This window comes from Podarcis filfolensis, assembly GCF_964270895.1.
Source record: "Podarcis filfolensis genome assembly, chromosome: 8".
Taxonomy (NCBI): domain Eukaryota; kingdom Metazoa; phylum Chordata; class Lepidosauria; order Squamata; family Lacertidae; genus Podarcis; species Podarcis filfolensis.
In genome coordinates, this window is record NC_139611.1 from 51,074,918 (window position 1) to 51,093,916 (window position 18,999).

The 18,999-nt window shown below is 43.7% G+C and overlaps 2 protein-coding genes across 2 annotated transcripts in view; both read left to right on the plus strand.

The window, feature by feature from the left end:
* Positions 1-18,935, plus strand: part of NECAB2 (N-terminal EF-hand calcium binding protein 2) — a 162,962-nt gene extending 144,027 nt beyond the window's left edge. The window contains exons 9-13 of the mRNA XM_083624970.1: positions 5,045-5,101; positions 11,583-11,695; positions 12,222-12,299; positions 15,424-15,515; positions 16,871-18,935. Coding sequence (XP_083481096.1) covers positions 5,045-5,101; positions 11,583-11,695; positions 12,222-12,299; positions 15,424-15,515; positions 16,871-16,899 — 369 coding nt within the window. The 3' untranslated portion in view covers positions 16,900-18,935. The remainder of the gene's footprint in view (positions 1-5,044; positions 5,102-11,582; positions 11,696-12,221; positions 12,300-15,423; positions 15,516-16,870) is intronic.
* Positions 1-18,999, plus strand: part of SMPD3 (sphingomyelin phosphodiesterase 3) — a 590,910-nt gene that overhangs the window by 500,212 nt on the left and 71,699 nt on the right. The gene's annotated exons all lie outside the window — the stretch shown is intronic.

The window sequence follows — 18,999 nt, forward strand, 5'->3', positions numbered from 1 at the left end:
GTGAAGATGGGGGGGGGGGAGGCAGGGATGATGAGGTAGATATGGGAACATTGGCCTAGGCAGGTGCATGCTTGTGGCTCACAAGTGCGGTGGAAATAATTCAAATCAGACAGCAGTGTTGGGTGAAATCAGGCCACAACTTCATTGGCTAAACAGCAGGTAAGCAGGGTTGGCATGGCAGTAGAGCGAGGATCAATTTCTTCTTCCACTCAGCCCTTCCTGGTGGAATGGTATTCTGCTTAGAGTTGGGAAGCACCCATCTTGCCCCCCCCCCCATGGGAGTTGGCCAGTGATGAACCTTGGCATGCTGCTGCTATCCTACTCAATGTAGTGGGGCTTACTCTCAGGTAAGTGGGGTTAGGACTGCACCATAACTTATCTTAGAATCCATAGTATATTATTTGCAGCCCTCAGTATTTTAATACTTGCATTCACTTGGGCCATGTCTTGAAGCCATGTTTTATGGATGGTGCAGCAATAAAACTGTTAGCACATTTGCAAAGCTAAGCAGGGTCTGGTATAGTTTTAAACTGGATGGGGGACCACATGTCAAGATTCCTGCATTGCAGAGGGTTGGACTAGATGACCCTCAGGGTCACTTCTAAATCTACAATTATATGATTCTATGAAGTCCTTCAAATTCAGAGCTGTGGAGCTGGATCTGACTGGTGGGCCAGCTAGTTATGTCCCCCACACCCGCAGGCAAAGTTTGACAGGTCCAATCACCCCACGTCACAATCATAGACAATCATAGGCATAGCCTACAAAGTGCTGATGGTCATGGGATCGCCAGGTCTAACAAAGCACTGTGCACACGGGCTTTGCAAGGCCCGATGATCAGCTGATGGTTGGGTTTTGTGAACAGTGCTCTGCAGGTGCCGTTGATCAGCAGTTCCTGCAAGCTCACTTTTGGCTGAGTTTCATCTCCACCTACCCCATCAGTTGGTTGTTGGATGAAAGCACTGTGCAAAATTGCGCTCTTATTTAGGGTTTTTGAAGATGTCTCCAGAAGCCCAGGTCAAAGCACTGTCTTGCTCTGCACTTTGAAATGGACTTTATAGACACCACAGAGCAGCTGATTTGCAGTGCCCGCAAGCATCTTTTCTGCTGAGCCCCATCCCCTCCTGCTGCACCCCGATATCATGCATCCCATCCTGTGTAGGGCAGGTGGGCGTAACCTTTTGGGTGTAATGAAGGCAGCAGGCTAGAGGTCTTCCCTGCTGTTCTAAGTCTACCTTATGAATTCTAATGCTGGTACCTGGATTTGCTTGCTGCCAACAGGAGCAAAGGACGTGGATTTTGTTCCAAAAATAATTCATAGAAATGTACACACATTCTAAAGCTCACAAATATGGACTCCTATTCACACACACACACACACACACACACACACACACACACACTGTTACCTTGACAACCAGCTTCTAAAAATGTGGCCAAGATGATCATTATTTTATAGAGGTGCCCCTCTCCCTGGGTTGTTATGACAACACAAAAGAATAACTGTGAGGTCTCTAGTATATGACTCTTCCAAAGGAGTCTCTGTAACAAGCAGGCAATACTTGCACTTGGTGGGGTTTGGAGATCCCTGGCCTAGCTGGTTATGCAGAAAGCCACCCCAGCATAGCCACACAAGGGATTTAAGGTTGCTTCAGCCCTAGACACTTGCTGACTGTTCTGCTCCTATAAGGTGCCAGAAGTTACCAACTAAGGGCTGAAGTAGGAGGACCCTGGGCTTGGCAGAGCAAGGAGAACCTTGTCTCTTTGTGACTGCACTTTAGTGCCACCATTGTGAGTGGTGACAGGGTGGAACTGCAGCTACCAGTTCAGAAGAGGTGATAGAAGGAACAAATATGGTTCTCCACCTAGTCCTGTATAGAGGGTTTTTTAAAAAAAAATTGCAAAAATGTTTATAAATTTAATTAATAAGCAATACAAAACAATTATCTAACTACATTGTAGAAAAAAAGTTAAGGACAAAATCTTCATGTTGCATATGGAGCAAATCAGTAAAAAATAGTAAAATTTAATTCTTCCTTAACTTATTTTACAGTAACATGTAACCAATCACAGTTCCTTCTGTCTCCCACTATCCAGTCTAATTGTTAACATTAGCCATTTGCTTCTCCATCTTTCCTGGCTTCCTTTTCTTTTATTTTTTTGCATACATGATCCTTGCTAAAGTGAAGATAGACAATACTTGGTGACAGATATTCTTAGATCTCCTTAAATTGTTCACATTGTTCAATAGGCATAGCAATAGTCAGCCTGAAACCCCAGAGAGCTGCTGGCTGTCAGAGCAGACAGAACCGAGCTACAGTGCAGAATCTGGAGAAATGTAAATTTCAGAGGATTACAGAGTTGCAGTTGAAATATTGTATCAGAAAGTATGGATCATATTAAAATCCAAACCAAACTGAATTTCCATGCTCCCCCACCCCAATCCCTAGCTACTCATCCGCAGCCCTCCCTGCTCGCAGGGAGACTGGCCCTGTCCGTGGCTAACCCTTCCTGCAGCATTTCCTATAGCTTAGGGAATTTGGATCAGAAAACATGCCAGCCTTCTTCCTTCTCACATTAACAATTCATAGGGAGGAGGGAGAATTTCCTTTCCTCTGATGCACATCACACAGCAAAGGCGTTTAATCTATCTCAGGCGTTTAATCTAGCTCAACACCACAGGAGAAATACGAACCCTTACAGGAGCCACTAATTAAGAAATGGACTCAGGTTATGCAGTAGCATGGCACATTTGGGGTCCATGTGTGTGAGAGAAAGCAGGGATTTTTGGGTTGTTTTTCAAAAACAGGAATATGGGGTGGTTTTTTTTAAGCATTGTGGTATAGTTTTGGTTGCCTCGCCCCCAAAAGGATATTGTAAAGTTGGAAAAGGTTTAGAAAAGGGCAACCAAGGAGATGAAGCAACTCCTCTGAGAGAAAATGTGGTAGTATATGGGACATTTCACTTTACAGAAAAGGCAAGTAAGAAGCAACACGATAGAAATTTATAGAATTATACGTAGGCTGGAGAAGATGGATAGGGAAATTTTTCTCCCTCTGCCATAACACTGGACCCACCCCCATCGTTCTGCCCAGACACTGAGGTCCACCTCCAAGGGCCTTCTAGCGGTTCCCTCCCTGCGAGAAGTGAGGTTACAGGGAACCAGGCAGAAGGCCTTTTCAGATGTCCAGAGAATAAACAACTATCCAACTTTTAGAAGACATCTGAAAGCAGCCCTGTTTAGGGAAGTTTTTAATGTTTGATCTTTTATCATGTTTTTAATGTTCTGTTGGGAGCCGCCCAGAGTGGCTGGGGAAACCCGGCCAGAGGGGAGCAGTATAAATAATAAATTATTATTTATGAACGTTGGGAGGTTCAGGACACACAAAGGAAAGCACTTCTGCACATCCTTAAACTATAGTACTCATTCCCCAATTGGATGGTTTTAAAAGAGGGTTAGACAAATTCGTAGAAGATTATGCTGTCAGCGGCTACTGGCCACAATGGCTATGTTCTGTCTCCAATGTTAGAGGATTTATGCCTATGAGTACCAGTTGCTAGGAATCATAGGTGGGCAGAGTGCTGTTGAGCTCAACTCCAGCTTTCAGGTTTCCCTCAAGCATCTGGTTGGAGCAGTATGGTGGGCTGGCTGGGCCACTGGCCTGTTCCAGCAGGCTTGCCTTGTGAAGCATCAAAAGACTGGGTGGAACTTCTGGAATTTGGTCAATTTAATTGTGCCCTAAGATTCTTTTACTTGTGAAATTGTTTATTGCTAGACTGGGGTATCTGTGACCCTCTAGATGTTGCTAGGCTACACTCCCATTGCCCCTGCCCACTGGCCATGCTGGCTGGGGCTGATGGGAATCAGAGTCCAACAACCTCTGGAAGGCCACAGGTGCCTGGTTTAGTTTTTGTTTGGTATGTTCCTGTGTATTTTGTTGAACATACTGTTAATTGATGCAGATGTTATTTTCTAATGCTTTGTTCTTGCTTTGAGCTCAACTTTGTTTTCGGAAAAGCGGTATACACACGTTGAATCAAATCCGAGTGAAATGTTCGCTAATTGTAGCAAGTGGTGAAATTTGCATGTGTGTGTGAATCACACAGATTAAAGAGGAAGCAGAACTTTCTATCTCTGCGTGTCAGCTGAGGCTTAGCCTATAAATATAGCAAAATGAAGTGATAAAGTCCTACACTGGCAGAGTGATCTGTGCCATTTCAGACTACATGGGAAATGGAGAAAAAGCACAGAGCCTTGGTCCTAGATGACACTGATTGCTGCAATGGGTATCAAATAAATAAACTTCAGTCGCAATGTCTTGGTGAATTCTGATTAGATACTTTGTGTATGAAATATGATCTGTTCTACCTAGGACTTGGGGGAGAAATTTGACTTAGTTTGCCTTTTAATGAGAAACTACATAAGTCACACTTTTCAAATTGACTTGTTATCTGAAACACACTTATCCTTCAAAGCTCAGTTCTCTGAATTTTGTGGTGCAGTTTTCCAAGCAAACCTTGTGTATGAAAATGCACATAATTGGGTGGAAGTATTCTGAAAAGGCATATATTGCTTAAAATAACTATAATGTACATGCATTATATTAGAGAAATACAGAAAGTTTGTATTTTAGTCAAAACTGCATACAAAAAATGTGTTTATTAGGCAAAATTAGCACAATCGTGACCAATTGTCATAGGGATTTTTGTTTTGTGTTTTTTTAAAAAATCAAATTGCTGCAGAAATGTGGAGAACTGAATCTAATAAAGAAAAGATGAGGCACCTAGAAAAACAAAATAGATAGATTAGCCCATCTCTACCACACTGGCTCTTGCAGTGGGTGTCATACAGAATAATCCTTAGCTGCAATGTCTTTTGGTGAATTCTGGTTAGCTAGTCTGTATATGAAATAAGCTCTGTTCCATGTGAACTCCTATGCCACACAGCTGCTAATGGGGGCTTTTGCTGATTTTTGTTGTTTCTGGTGGGGGTTTTCACTACTAAAGCGTCTAACCTTTCTAAAAATTGTTTTCCCCACTACAGACTCTTTGGTTTGACCTGCATCAGCGACTGTCAGACAGTGAAAACACAGCTTGCACAGTGAGTACTCAAAAAAGTTCCTGTCTCTCTTCAGGAAATAAAATGCATTTACATATGCAAATCACCAGAATGGGGAGGGGCGTTTGCCCCCACCCCTTCATCTTAGACCTCCATCTGCTGCAAATATGACTCGAAAGGTCATTTCTTCTTTATGCAAGCCAGGAGGAAGGCCTAATGAGCTTTCCCCTCCTGTGGAATCCTAGGTTGTCCAACACATGCTGTCCCCTCTTATATCAACATGAAACGCCATCTCAGCCATATGGTCCATTCGCTGTTTTTGCAACCCCTCGAGAAAGGAAGCAGGTCCCAACTTTCTTAAAACTGGAGGAGAAACTTGTTTTTTTTAACAGAATTTGTATACCACTTAATTGTAAAAACCTCAGTCTAAGCTGTTAACATAAATAAAATTGTTGATAAAAGTCAATAGTTAAAGAAAAGGTTCACCTAAAAAACTAAAAACAGATGAAATGAGCACTTAAAAACGCGCATTAAAAATAAAATTGCATGTTATAATACATGTCATCTTCTCTAAACAAAAATGTTTCTAGCAGACACTGAAAACAGGACAGCAAAGGCCCAATGTCAATGGGCAGGGAGTTCCACAGGATAGGTGCTGCCACACTGAAAAATGGATCCTTTCCCGTGCAGAACGAATATTGAGTGACACTTGTAAAAGTGCCAGTTCATCATATCAAAGTAGTTGAGTAGACACAGATGGGGGAAGGTAATCTTCAAAGTAAACTGGTCTCACGCTGTTAAGGGCTTTATAGACCAATAGCAAAACCTTTAACTTGGCCTGCTAACAAATTGGCAGCCAGTGCAGATGTCATATGATCTCACTACACATTTTTATGTGCAATTTCCCCTAGCATACATACCCATTCTTGCAAAGTATATTTCCACCACTATATGTTTTTTTTTCATGCACACTTTACCTTGGTACCTGCATTTTTGTACACATTACTTGGCTGGAGAACTGTATTGCAAAATTCAGAGGAGGGTGAATTTCCCAGGGTGGCTGTCTCTCAGCTCACATATTATTGCAGAAAGTGCCAGTTAGGTAGATTTGCCTGTAATATGAGAAATGAATCACATTTCTCCTCCGCATCTAGCAGTAGCCTGGTAAATAAATAAACATTAAGGCCAATTCATAATACTGTGTTCTGGTTTGACTCTGCAGTTGCCAGCTCTAAAAGTCTTTGATTCTGTTATTGTAATTGTGAACACACTATTAGTTGATCTAAAGACAGTGGCCAGTCTGCAAACATATACGGGTGCAATCGCCAAATGGATGAGTCAGCTAAATATTGCAACCCAGTGGCAAATATGTGTTTTGAAGCCTGCGGGAAATGCCTTTTGAAACCTCACAAACTATAGAGAGGTGGCTGGATCAGATCTCAGGCTTTGGCAGCTGGTCTCTGCTACAAGCAAAACCCAGCTGAATTTTATAAAATGGTAAATACTGCAGAATCATAAGAAAAAAGATGCTGCGACGGACAGCAGAGCCAGACCAGAGTCTGGTGATGCCGTCCCCCTGGAATTCCACCAGAGTGCTGGAGCCTCTCTCTGATTTGCTACAGAGTCTGCTAGCCACAGAGGGGGAGGAACAGCACTTTGGGGAGGGGGAAGAATAAAAGGAACAGTTTCTGAAGGGAGAGAGTTAGATAGGGTTGGATTTAAGATGAGAGATAGGGCTGGGTTTGAGAAGAGGAATAGGATTTGATTTGAGATGTTAGACAGGTTTCAGGTTGGGAGACAGGGAGAACTGGTTCGGAGTTAAGTTAAACATCCACACTGAGGGGATTATCCATAGCGAGAGGACAGGGCCTCGCAGCTTGGATAGGGAGACCGGGTTGCGTGTCTGGAGAAGGTATACAGACAGGAGTGTTCTGGGAGGGATGTGACTGAACCGGGAGAGAGAGGTCTGGTGGGGATACAGGCTACCTGGGTCTCAGTATAGCCAGGAGGGGAGAGTTCGTCTAAGTACTGAAGGCTCCCAACCCAGTAACCAGGGGTGTGGTGATCCCCTGGGTCTGTTATAGCATTTAGAAGACCTCAGGTGTCGGATGGTTAAGAGAGTGAGTAACTAGAAGAAGTGCCCCTTGCTCATGAACCAAAATATTAAGCTGTGAAGCAAGAGGTATGGTGTTGAAAGTATTTAACTGTAATATCTAAGTGACAGAAACTAAGTTAGGCATTTTACCATCTATTCTGGAAACCTGAATATTTATCTACCTGATGTGTACCAGCAGATTTTTACTAACTGAAGTTTAAGAAGAGTTGTGCCTGTAATACTTTGTTTAAGCCTGAGACATCTTATAGTTAGTTAAAGTAAATAAGCTAACTTCTACCTGAAAGGACACATTTCCTTACCCACTTCGTTTCATAAACTTCTTTTTGTTTAATACAACTTTTCTTGTTTGTTTAATCATCTCCTGCCTGAGACTCTAAAACATTAAGTTTTCCCTCACATAAGTCCCCCGCTAGATAATCTGTGGTAAATTGTAGAAATTTGTGTAATTGGTGTACCGTGAGGTGAGTGCACTATCTTTAATTGGCGGCAGTTAGCAGGAGTGGATCCATTATTAATGGGTGGTATTAATCAGGCAGATTTTCAACTTGAGAAAAAAGATTCATTCTTGCTTTATTTACAGACTGCGCACAAGATGCATTCATGTTTTTCTTTGACTCTCCTCCAAGCTGCTGAAGGGAAATGCTTTATAGCTCAGGACTGGTTGACTCTGCAGAGCAGAGCAGTACAAATAAGAGACATGTTTGTCACACTTGGCTAAGCCTTGATTGCACGCTGAATGCATAAAATGCCTTGAAAATGCAACCTCTACCTGCCAGGGACTCCCCACTGATTCCTTGTGACAGGTCCCAGATGTGTTTGAAAAGATTAGCTCAGAGATCCTGTTTTTGTTGTTGTGTGAACTGAGCTGTTGCCTGGAGAATGTGCTGCCGTTGAAAGTCTTGTGCCAAAGATTTAAGCAAGTCCCTGTCCCTGATTCCCTCCAGACAATCTATTAATCAAGTATCCTGATTTGCTTGCACAAAGCTTATGCAGTGGTTAGATTATATCCAGTCTTCATTGAGCATTCATTCTGTTTGCAGGACAGTTACATGACATAAGGCATTCATCCTGATTTGCTTACAGGGTGTTTATATGTCTGCCTATTACCCATTTGTTCATCCTACGCTTTGAATCCATTCCACCATCGCATTCCAAATTGCAAATGCCTGCTACTTACAAAAGTGGATTTGGTGCACTAGAACAACTGAGCCCTTTAACCCACTTTACGTGTGCAAACCTAAACTTCCTGTATGTGCAGAAATCCCTCCCGCATAGACAGTCTGGACACCTGTCACCCCTGCATACAAGCAGACATCTTAATGCTCGTACACCTCTAGAACAAAATCTGCATGTGTATGGGCTAGAAGCAGATTCATAATGATGCTAGGCATCGCTGTGCAGGAGATTTAACTCTGCTCTAGTTTTCTGGCACTTGATCAAACTAAGAGCGTAATAAGGGCCCTGCTGGATTCCTGCACTGCAGGGGGTTGGACTAGATGACCCCAGGGGTCCCTTCCAACTCTTCAAATTCCCAGCAACTGGTATTCAAAGGCATACTGCCTCTGACTGCAGAGGTGGAACATAGCCACTGTGGCTAGGAGCTGTTGATAGGCTTACCCTCCATTAATTTGTTTGACTTATAAATTATAATTTTTATTAATTTTCAAGATTAACGTAACAACAATCCTAGGAAATAACCAAGGGAAAAGGGAATAGAAATTTAGGGATTTGTTTTTTTTCTTCCCTAAATTAAGGCATTTGACTTTTCTAAACCTGAGCTGATATGTATCTCAGTTCCAAGCCTCCTCTTGGTGAGGAATTTGCAGTGTCGGGGAAGGAGGAGGGAGGGCAAAAAGAAAACAGGCCTCCTTTTATTGCCTTCTATCTCCCCAGGCCCACCATAAGGTAGAAGAAGACAGCCACCTGCAGCAGGTAGTGGACAGGGAGCCAGTGTGGAGTAGTGGTTAAGAGGGGTAGTCTCGTAATCTGGGGAACCGGGTTCGCGTCTCCGCTCCTCCACATGCAACTGCTGGGTGACCTTGGGCCAGTCACACTTCTCTGAAGTCTCTCAGCCCCGCTCACCTCACAGAGTGTTTGTTGTGGGGGAGGAAGGGAAAGGAGAAGGTTAGCCGCTTGAGACTCCTTCAGGTAGTGATAAAGCGGGATATCAAATCCAAATCCAATATGTGTGTCGTATTGCAAGAGTCAGCTGTCAATCTGTTTCGCTTTTGTATGTGGAATGGATGCCATTTTGTCTTTTGCCTCAGACAGCAAAATGTCTTGGGCCACATTTGCCTCTCCTTCACCCTGCGAGCCCTATCAAGGGCCCCACATTTCCTCCATATTAACAAGTGACATGGTTTCAAGCTGCATTCATTGTCAAGCTTTGCTGTTTGGTTCCAGCTGTGAGCAAGGTTAACCGGGGCGATTGCTTTTCTAATCAAATCCAGCCACTTGTGATTAAAAAAGCAACTCGAGTATGAAAATAGGGCCTGAAAATAGCTTGCCTGCATTTCACAAGAGTGCCTTTGTATGGTATCTCATGGCAGGGTCGGGGGGGGGGTGTATTTTGACTTCGTAAGGGAAGATTCAAAATCCATCTACCTTCGTCTTGCAAATGGGGGTGGGGTGTAGCTCTCTAATACAAGATGATGGTATTTGAAGAATGACTTCTCATTAGCTCCACTTCATCACTGCTTGATGTTTGGAGGCAGTTGTTGTCAATGGGGGAGGAAGGAATCCTCTTTCCTATATTGCATAGTTTTTGAACATTTGGAATTTCAGAGCTAGTATGGTATTCGTGACCATTACCTGAGCCACCAGGGTTCAAATTCCCCACACTGGTCTGAAGCTTGCTTGGACCAGTCATTCTCTCTTACGTAGTTATTAACTTCAGTAACACAGATGGAGTCCAGAGATTAAAGAAAGTGATAATACTTTACTGGGTAAACTGAACAAGAACAGAGTATAACTTGAGGAGAAAGAAAGATAAAAGCATTTACATAAAACAATATAAAATATCAATAAAACAAACAAGTGACAAAATGCATTAAAATATAAAGTCAGCAATTTTAAAGCAAATCTGCATAATAAAATTACATGAGATGATGAGAACCCAGAATGTATCTATCTTCTCTCTCTGTATATTCTCTCCCTCCTTTCATATTTATGTCACTGGTTTTTTTGCAAGATAGGTACCCAGTATGTCAAGTCTTCTTGACAGTAGATGGCTCTTTCTTCCAGAGGGAGGGGGCAGAAGGAGTGACAGGGTGGACTCGGGGGTTGAGTGATGACAAATATGTTAACCAACAAATAGGGATGTTGAGGAATTCCAACAAAAATAGAAAAAGAAGCAGAAATCCCTGCAGTTTGCACATTGGTTTTTTTGTGGTCAGGAAGAGAAATCAGTTGAGCAAATACAATCAGTATTCGTTTACATCATTGTTGTGTTTTAAGCCTGCAAACAACACATAATTAATGATGTTTTCACATTCCCTTTACATTAAAGCGAATGTAGGTTATGTAAACAATTATGTATCTTATATTGAATAACAGACAGTGAGATGTATTTCGCAGAAACTGAACTGCAGTGGCATGGAAGCATTGCTAATTGTGATGAATCTAGGTCAGAATAGAAATCACTGCCTTCTTACTTCCTTGCCCGCATCTCATTTGTATTGCAGGATGTAGTCACAGTGACACTACTTGGCACACAGCTGCATGAGATGGACTCGTTTGTCAACTTTGATTATTCTCCATGTCCCAGGCATGCAGCGTAGAAGAGGAGGGCCCCCACCCTATTACCTGGGGTCTTGCTAGTTGGCTGTGGAGACAGAGGTAGCTGCAACAGAGACAGAACACTTCCTGTAGCAACCAGGAAGTGAGCACTGTGGGTTGTAGCCACTGCTAGCTAGACCCAGAGTGAACCCATTGAAATGAACGGATATGACTAATGTAGAACCATTTATTCAAATGGGTCTGTTCTACTTGGAATACAATCCTATGTACCAAATGGATGCTGGTGTGCAGCATTTGTATAGGACTTTCAAGCAATCAAACATTACAGAGTTGTTGTAAGGCTTACAACTAGATAAAGATAAGTCAAGACAGACAGCCGGTTCCTTAAAACTTTCTAGTGAGCTCAGGGCAAGGGGGGAGATATGAACCAAGGTCTTTCTGATTTGTAATTGTGGCCAAGGCTGCAATCCTAACCCCACTTACCTGGAACAAAAACACCACTGAATTCAGTGAGACTTACACCTGTGTAAGCATAGCTAGGATTGCACTGTTAGTCTCTTATTCACTACTGCACCAGCTCTCCAAAGCAAAGTATATCTGTCAAAGTCAAGGTTCAACTATGTGAAGATTCATTTCACTTTGGTTTTCTTTCTCTCCCTCTCACTCTAGTATCTTCTTTTGGTACGAACTGAGATGACAGTTTCCCAGAAGCATCTGGGGGAGTTCTGTGGCTCCCTTAAGCAGTACTTGAAGACTGTGGCAGGAGAACGGGACTGCTTTCAGTAAGTACCACTTCTGTGCTCCTGCAGGAATGTTGGATATGATGGGGCAAAGGGTGTGTGTGATTGACTCCGGTTCCCACAACCTCCTTTTCCATGTCATCTCTTACAGATATCCTACTGGGATGGGATTGTGAGTGGAGCCCAATGCGAGTGCCAAGGCACTCCCATAAAATTTTAAAAATAGATCCAATTAAAGAGTGGCTGTCACATTCTTTTCTTAATTTCACATTCTTGTAAGAGGCAGACAGTTCACAAGAATTGTTGTGGTTCATCAACCACAGAGATAATTGCTGAATAGTTTCTGTTTTCATGACAAGTGGGGGAGCACTAAGCAGGGAAAAGATTGCAAGGAGAATTCCAATATCCACCTCCAAGACATAATTTTATGGGGACCATCCAAAATGTTGCAAAGAATATATGGTCATTCACGCTGTATCCCTTATCCACAAAGTTTTTTCAACTGCTGCCCACATATTCTCTCTCTCTCTCTCTCTCTCTCTCTCTCTCTCTCTCTCTCTCTCTCCAGTGTAACTGCAGTCAGGCTTCCTGATGGGGTCACTTTCATCGTCTACGAGTTCTGGGAGTCAGAGGATGACTGGAAGAGGTAAGGCAAGACATCAGGTAGACTCTTAGCAGCCAATTGGAATGCAACTACAAGGAAGCTGACCAATGAAGCAAATCATTCATAAGCAGCAGCAGCTCACCAATGGCTGTTCTTATTTTTTGGTGCACATATTTCAACTATGAAACTCAGTCATAGCCACTGGATCATTTAAAAAGAGGATTAGACAAATTCATGAAGGAGAGGGCTATCAAAGGTTATGCTCTGCCTCCACAGTTGTGTGTGTGTGTGTGTGTGTGTGTGTGTGTGTGTGTGTGTGGTTTAACCTTGTCCACGTGTGTATCCATCCTAGGAGGATGTAACGTTTTTAGGCTCTGGGGCCAATTTGAGAAGGAACTTTTCTGCATTAAATGAAATGTTCCTTTGGGCTGAATTCCAGAAACAAAAAGGGTCTCATGATACACAGTGTCACTAAGGGGCCTCTCCCCCAAACCCCGGAGAAAGTTTTGCACTTTATAAATTGTTTCTTTGTGTTTAAAAATCAATGAGGAAAAAGACTACAGCATAAACCAGTACAATGATTTAATTTTTAAGGCAGCCAGCGTAACAGAAGCAAAATGGGGGAAGCAAAGCTTGACAGCTTGAAGGAGCGCTTAGTGCATTGGTATCTAGTACAGCTGTCATTCAAAATGCAAAAGGCAGGAGGGGAGCTGCAGGAGTCCACTGCGGGCTCTCTTGGCTTTCACTTTTTAAAAACACGCACACATCTGCCTTAGATCTGTGCCAAAAGTCTCACCTGCATGATGACTCTCTTCAGTTCCCTGCAGAGCCTTCTGAACATGAAACTCCTTGGCCATCTGTTGGGGTGGGCACCACTGCTCCCCTCACCCCCTGGCCTTGTGCCCTGCACTTCATCGTATCCTCCCACCTGAGCACAAGACTCTGAATGTGCTCATCACTGGTCAGCAGCAGAGCAAAGCTCTGTGGCACCAAAGGCAGCTGATCAGAGAGTGTGTCAGGGGAAGGAAGGAGATGAGCAGAGCTATAAAGGGAGCCCCCTCTTGGGGCACACTACAGTCACAGAATTTTGAGAGTAGCAAAGGCACTTTGATTGCTTTGTGGACTTGTGCGTTTCTGCAACTCTGATGCAGACTCCCTATTTTTTTAAAAAACAAACTGGCTCTGCAAGTTTATAAGTTGCAGCAGTGATGGTACACCTGGAAAGGATGGATTGAATGGCTGGTGCCTAAATCCCCTCAGCACTTTTGCAATCTTAACCTCATGTAGGTGTAAGTCCGATTTGATCTCAGTGGGACTTCTGAGTAGATGTGTGTAGGATTGCACAGTTTAAAATGTTTGCATGCTGCTGTTTGTTCTTTTTTTAAAATTAAAAAAAGATGAAACTTTTTCAAAATAAAATTCTGCAACAGCAAGCAGCCTTCCTGAAGCATGCATGAGGGACTAGTTTGCCAACCTGTTAGTCAAAGCTTTGGTGCAGAAGAGGAGTCTGCTGGACCAGCCCAGCATCCTATTCTCACAGTGGCCAACCAGATGCCCATGGGAAGCAGACCTGGAGTACAACAGCAGTCTTCCTACCTGTGATTCTCCATGACAGTTATTCTCTGAAAGTTTGGGTTGTGGCTAGTAGCCATTGATAACTTTATTCTCCATGAATTTGTCTAAACCTCTTTTAAAAAGCCACAAATTGGTGGCAATCACCACATCTAGTTGCAGCAATTTCCATAATTTAACCAGGCCCTGTCCTTGTGTCTATCTTGAATCTTCCAACATTGTTTAGCTGCATGGCCCATTTGGGTTCTAATACAGTGGTACCTCTGGATGCAAACGGGATCCTTTCTGGAGCCTCGTGCACATCATGAGCAGAATGCAACCCACGTCTGCATTTGTGCATCTGCGCATGTGTGTGACATCATTCTGAGCATCTATGCAAGCGCGAGCGGCGAAACCCAGAAGTAACCCGTTCCTGAAAAGATTTAACCCGAAGCGTCTTTAACCCGAGGTATGACCGTATTAGGAAATGGAGGAAAAACTCCTCCATATATGACTTCACTCCATGCATAATCTTCCCTCCCCCATTACTTGTCTTTTTTTTCTAAACTAAAACGCCCCAGTTGTTATAACATTCCCTCATAGACGAGCTGCTTCAGCTTCTTGAGCATTTTGGTTACTTTTCCTTTCTACCTTTTTTCCAGCTCTACATTATCCTTTTTGAGGTAGAGCAACTAAAATTGTAGTGTATTCCATATGCAGTCACACCATAAATTTGGATAATGCCATGGTGATATTAACAAGTTTGAAATCTAGTTCCTTTTCTAATGATTCCTAACATGTAATTCACCTTTTTCGCAGCTCCCGCATGCTGGGTTTTGCATTTCATCATTGCTGGTTAGTGTAGCGGCAGCGATGGCTGTGCCCATTAGACGCCCAGCTTTGTGTCCTACCAGTTGCAAACGGTAGATGGAGCCAGAAACAGGCAGAGCCAACTAAGACAAAGGAAGAGGAAAATGGGCATTGGCACCCCCTAGACTGGTAGTATGTGAGCAGCCAGGCAGTGCCCCTTTTGCCCTACTAGAGTTGCCTCCACTGGTTAATGAACTGCACTGTACAAATCAACTACAGTGACAAATAGTCCTTTCTTCCACAGTTCCTGTTGCACTACAAAAAAAAAAATATCAGCCAGAGGGAGAGTCCCGCTCTCCCCACAGTGAAATAGGAAGGAGGTGGAGACAAGAACAAGTGTGCTAACAAGCCGCTTTCAAAACCTCCCAAGGCACTTCAAAAGATAAATGTTCTTCCCTTGGCGAAAGTATTAAAGAAATTCACATTCTAGCTAGCCAAACGTGACAGATATAAATTACCACTGAGTGGTTGGGAATTTTTTTGTGCTAAAGCCACTGTTTTTTTCCACCAAGAAGCTCAGTTCTGTGACTTGTATAAGTTACGCACATTAAATTTAAATATATCAAATGCTTCTCTATGGGGAAACATTTATGCTCAAACCAAATCCTCAGCCAACTTGGGGTGGGGGTTGGTGGGGTGTAGGGCTCCTCTTTCACAGGCTCAGCCCTTATTTCATCAGCTCATTGCTCAGGTAAACATGAGACTGGCTCTAAAATAACAAGGCCACCTTCTCCCTTTCTTGCAGGCATCTCCAGAGTCCTGCTTGCAAAAGCTTCCAGCATGTGAAAGTGGATACGCTCACCCAACCAGAAGCAGTGTCCAGTGTGTCAGTGCCAGGTACAGACCCAGAATGTGATATATTGGAGGGAGGAGAATGAACTGGGAGTAGTTTCTCTGGTGAGCAGTTCTGTGTCTGCAACTCAGAGCAGAATGCCAATTCAGGATGGGAACAGTGTGTTTGGGGGAGGGGAGCTAAGCTGCCTCCTTCTGGGTTGGGGGAAGAGCCACCCTTCTAAAGGAATCTTCCCTTTTAAAAACATGTAGCATGAAACTTTTTAAAACACACCACCACGAAGCCATATTGCTGTTCCCATTCCTGTTGTTTTGTCCCAACAGACTGTGATGCTAGCCTGATTCAGCTACTCTTAGGTTTCACATTAAGTCAACATATGAAGGAGGACAGAAGGAATAAGCACACTCAATCTGCTCTATTCACATAGGGACCCAGGGTTGCACATCACATGGGGAACCTACATGAGGACAGCAAGCTCCCCACTGCAGATGGTCAACCTCCAGATCTCTTCTCTCCAAAAGGGAGGCAAGAACAGAGCCTCTCTCCTGTCTTCCTCTGCCCCTCTTGTGTAGGGAACCTAGAAAGCGGTGTTAGGTTTCCCCAAGCTCAGAATTGTCTCCAGTGACTTTGAACCTGGGACCTTTTGTATGCAAAGCAAAGGCTCTACCACTGAGCAGCTTGCCACGTCTGCTGATATAACACAGCAGATGAACCCCTGAGTGGAGTTTCTGCCTCGCATTAAATGCCACAATCTCCACTCCAAACCAACCACCTGCTCGGGTTTTTAACACTGCAATGTAGCACCAGATCGCAGTGCTTGGCTGGTGGTACATTGCAATGTTGAAAAGGAGGAACAAGCTGTGTTGGCCCTGCGAGGCGCCGGGAGGAAGAGGCAGCAGCAGAGACAGCCCTGTGGACAGAGACTGTCAGGGCTCCCTCTCTACCCGAGCCTCGGTGGAACTGTTTAATGAAGCCCCCAACTCACCTCCGGATCACACACCCGGGGGGGGGGCCTTTGTTGAACTCCACTGAGGCTTGGGCAACTGCATGCCCCTCAGCAGAGCAGTTTAAAGAAGCAGCCTGCCCACACTGAAGGAGCAGCATGCTGCATTGGTCTAGGCACATTGCCAATGCAGGTTGTTCCTCCCTCTGCAAGGGCCAGAGAGAGATAGGAGCAGCAGCAGTTTCACCCGAGTGAAGCCGCCATCATGCTGTGGCCTCATACTGGTCCTTGGCACAGGCCTGCCACTCACTAACACAAAGGTATGCCTTCTGTGAGTCAGATAAGGACGGACGTATAAAAGAAAAAGTCCATTAACACAAGTAGAGTTTAGGGTTGGGTCCTTTTCTTTTATATTTGTGACAAAACAAAACAAAACCTCTTTTCCCCCCTTTGCAGCTGCTTGGTGCACCCTCAACCAAGACTGATCAGGGAAGGCTGGCATTGTTCCCTCTTCACCAGGCACTCTTGGAAGTTTCCGCTGTTTTGCAGAGAACAAAACTCCTGTCTTTTCTAATGACTTTGTTAAGAGGTGTTGTCTTTCTCCCTCCCCACCCCACCCCCGCTCCCTCCCAAAAACATTTCTACCTGGAACTGTTATTTACTTGCTTGCTATCTGAAGTGAAGGAAAAACAAAACAAGCCAAAACCAAAAGCCTAACTTCTGACCCTGCCAGGCACACATTTCCCCTTCGGAGCTCAAAAGTTCTCTGCCATTTATTGCAGCCAACACCAGTCTGCAAGGTACCGCTATCAGTAGTATACAACTGCTGTTAAAGGATGTTGATAAATTGAAAGTTTCTCCTGGGTGAGCATCCTGTCTGCCACTTTCATGCATGGGCTGTGTTTTCAAACTAATGCCCCGTTCAGTAAATTGAACAGAAGGAAGCCGCTCTAGAAAAGCAGAGAGTATGGGGGGGGGGGGGAGATTGCCAAAAGGGAAGAGGACGCCCACCGCTTCCCTCATTAACTGTTTACTTCCTGTGACCCTGGCTCCCTGGTAGTTTCCCTCCTCAAGCCAGGCACATTTTTATTCTTGAAACCAAATGGGGGGGAAAGGGGTGTGGGGAGATTTCAGCAACTCCTGCAGGAATTGCCCCACGTGCACCTACTGCTAGTTCTGTACTTGGCATGTGGGGAGGCAGAAATCAACCAGAGGTGAGAAAAATGGCCATTTCTGCAAAGGGATTCTCTCTGCCTCCCAGTACCACAGATCCAACAGACCAGATTGCTGCCTGTGTGCTAGTGGGGAACAAACGAGTGACAATAGCATTTGTGGGGCCTTTGCACAAAGAATTGAAATATCTTTTCCTCCGTGAAAAATTGAGAGGTTTGGGTTTTTTACCATGGGAAGCTGCCTGAGACTGAGTTAGGCGTCAGCCTAGCTTAGCATTGCTTACACTGGCTGGCAGCAGCTTTCTGGGGTTTCAGGCAAGATTCTTCCCCAGAATTATGTGGAAGGGATGGGGTTCCTTCTGCATGCCAAGCAGGTGTTCTACCGCTGAGTTTCAGTTCTCCACACAAATACTTAGTCATATCACTAACCCAAACGCTAAAATAGTCCAAATATGACAGCAATACCACTTCTGGAAAAAAGACAAACAAGAGAAACTGAAACCTACAGATTCTCTGATGAGAGAAAACATAACCTCGGAAAAAATTGCCTTGCACACAAATGTCCTTACCGACAGGGTTTCTGGATGGCAAAGGGAAAATGTTCTGGCATTTTCTCAGAAGATCCAGCTGGGCAGATGGAGCTGTAGTTCAGAACACCTGGAGGGTACCAGATTAGGGAAGGCTGGTCTCTCTATAGCATAAGTAGCATCTGTTTTATAGCACTAATAGCCATCATGGCTTCCCACAGAATTTTGGGAACCATATTGGTGGTGGTGCCAAGATTTTTCTGCCAGATGTTCTTGGCATAAGCACACCCAAGACAAGCTATCATATCCAGGGTGCAAGGAAATGATTGAAATACATAGTATGGAAGACCCATAAAGTTCCCTTTCATTTCAGATTTTTCCCTATCCCCATCCTTTTGGTTTTCCCTCTGTTGCCTTCACTTTAATGCCAGTGCATGAATAATAAAGCCTCAATGTACTTAGATTTATTTTTATTTTTAGCTGTAAGTAGCAGCACCGAGTTACTTCACTAACTTAAACATACTTCTTTTCCTTTTTGAAAGAACCATTTCTAACCGGGATTGAAGCAGGCAAAATTTAAATAAATAATAAAATCTTCAGGAAGCAAGCGTACTTATCTTCACTTTTGACTATAACCTTTGATAGTTTACATGTACCGTTTTAGAAATAAGATTATTATATAGCTCTAAAGTGTAGCACACTGCAGGATGTCAGTATTAGCCAACATATAAGCAATTTTACTATTATATACATATCTATTATGCGCTATTGTATATGACTTAAGTGCAGATAACCAAATAAAATTTAAGAGATAAAAAATTGCATTCTGCGTAGAACCCTCATTGTTTTCACCTGCCCTTAAGACCACACGTCATTTCAGACTGGG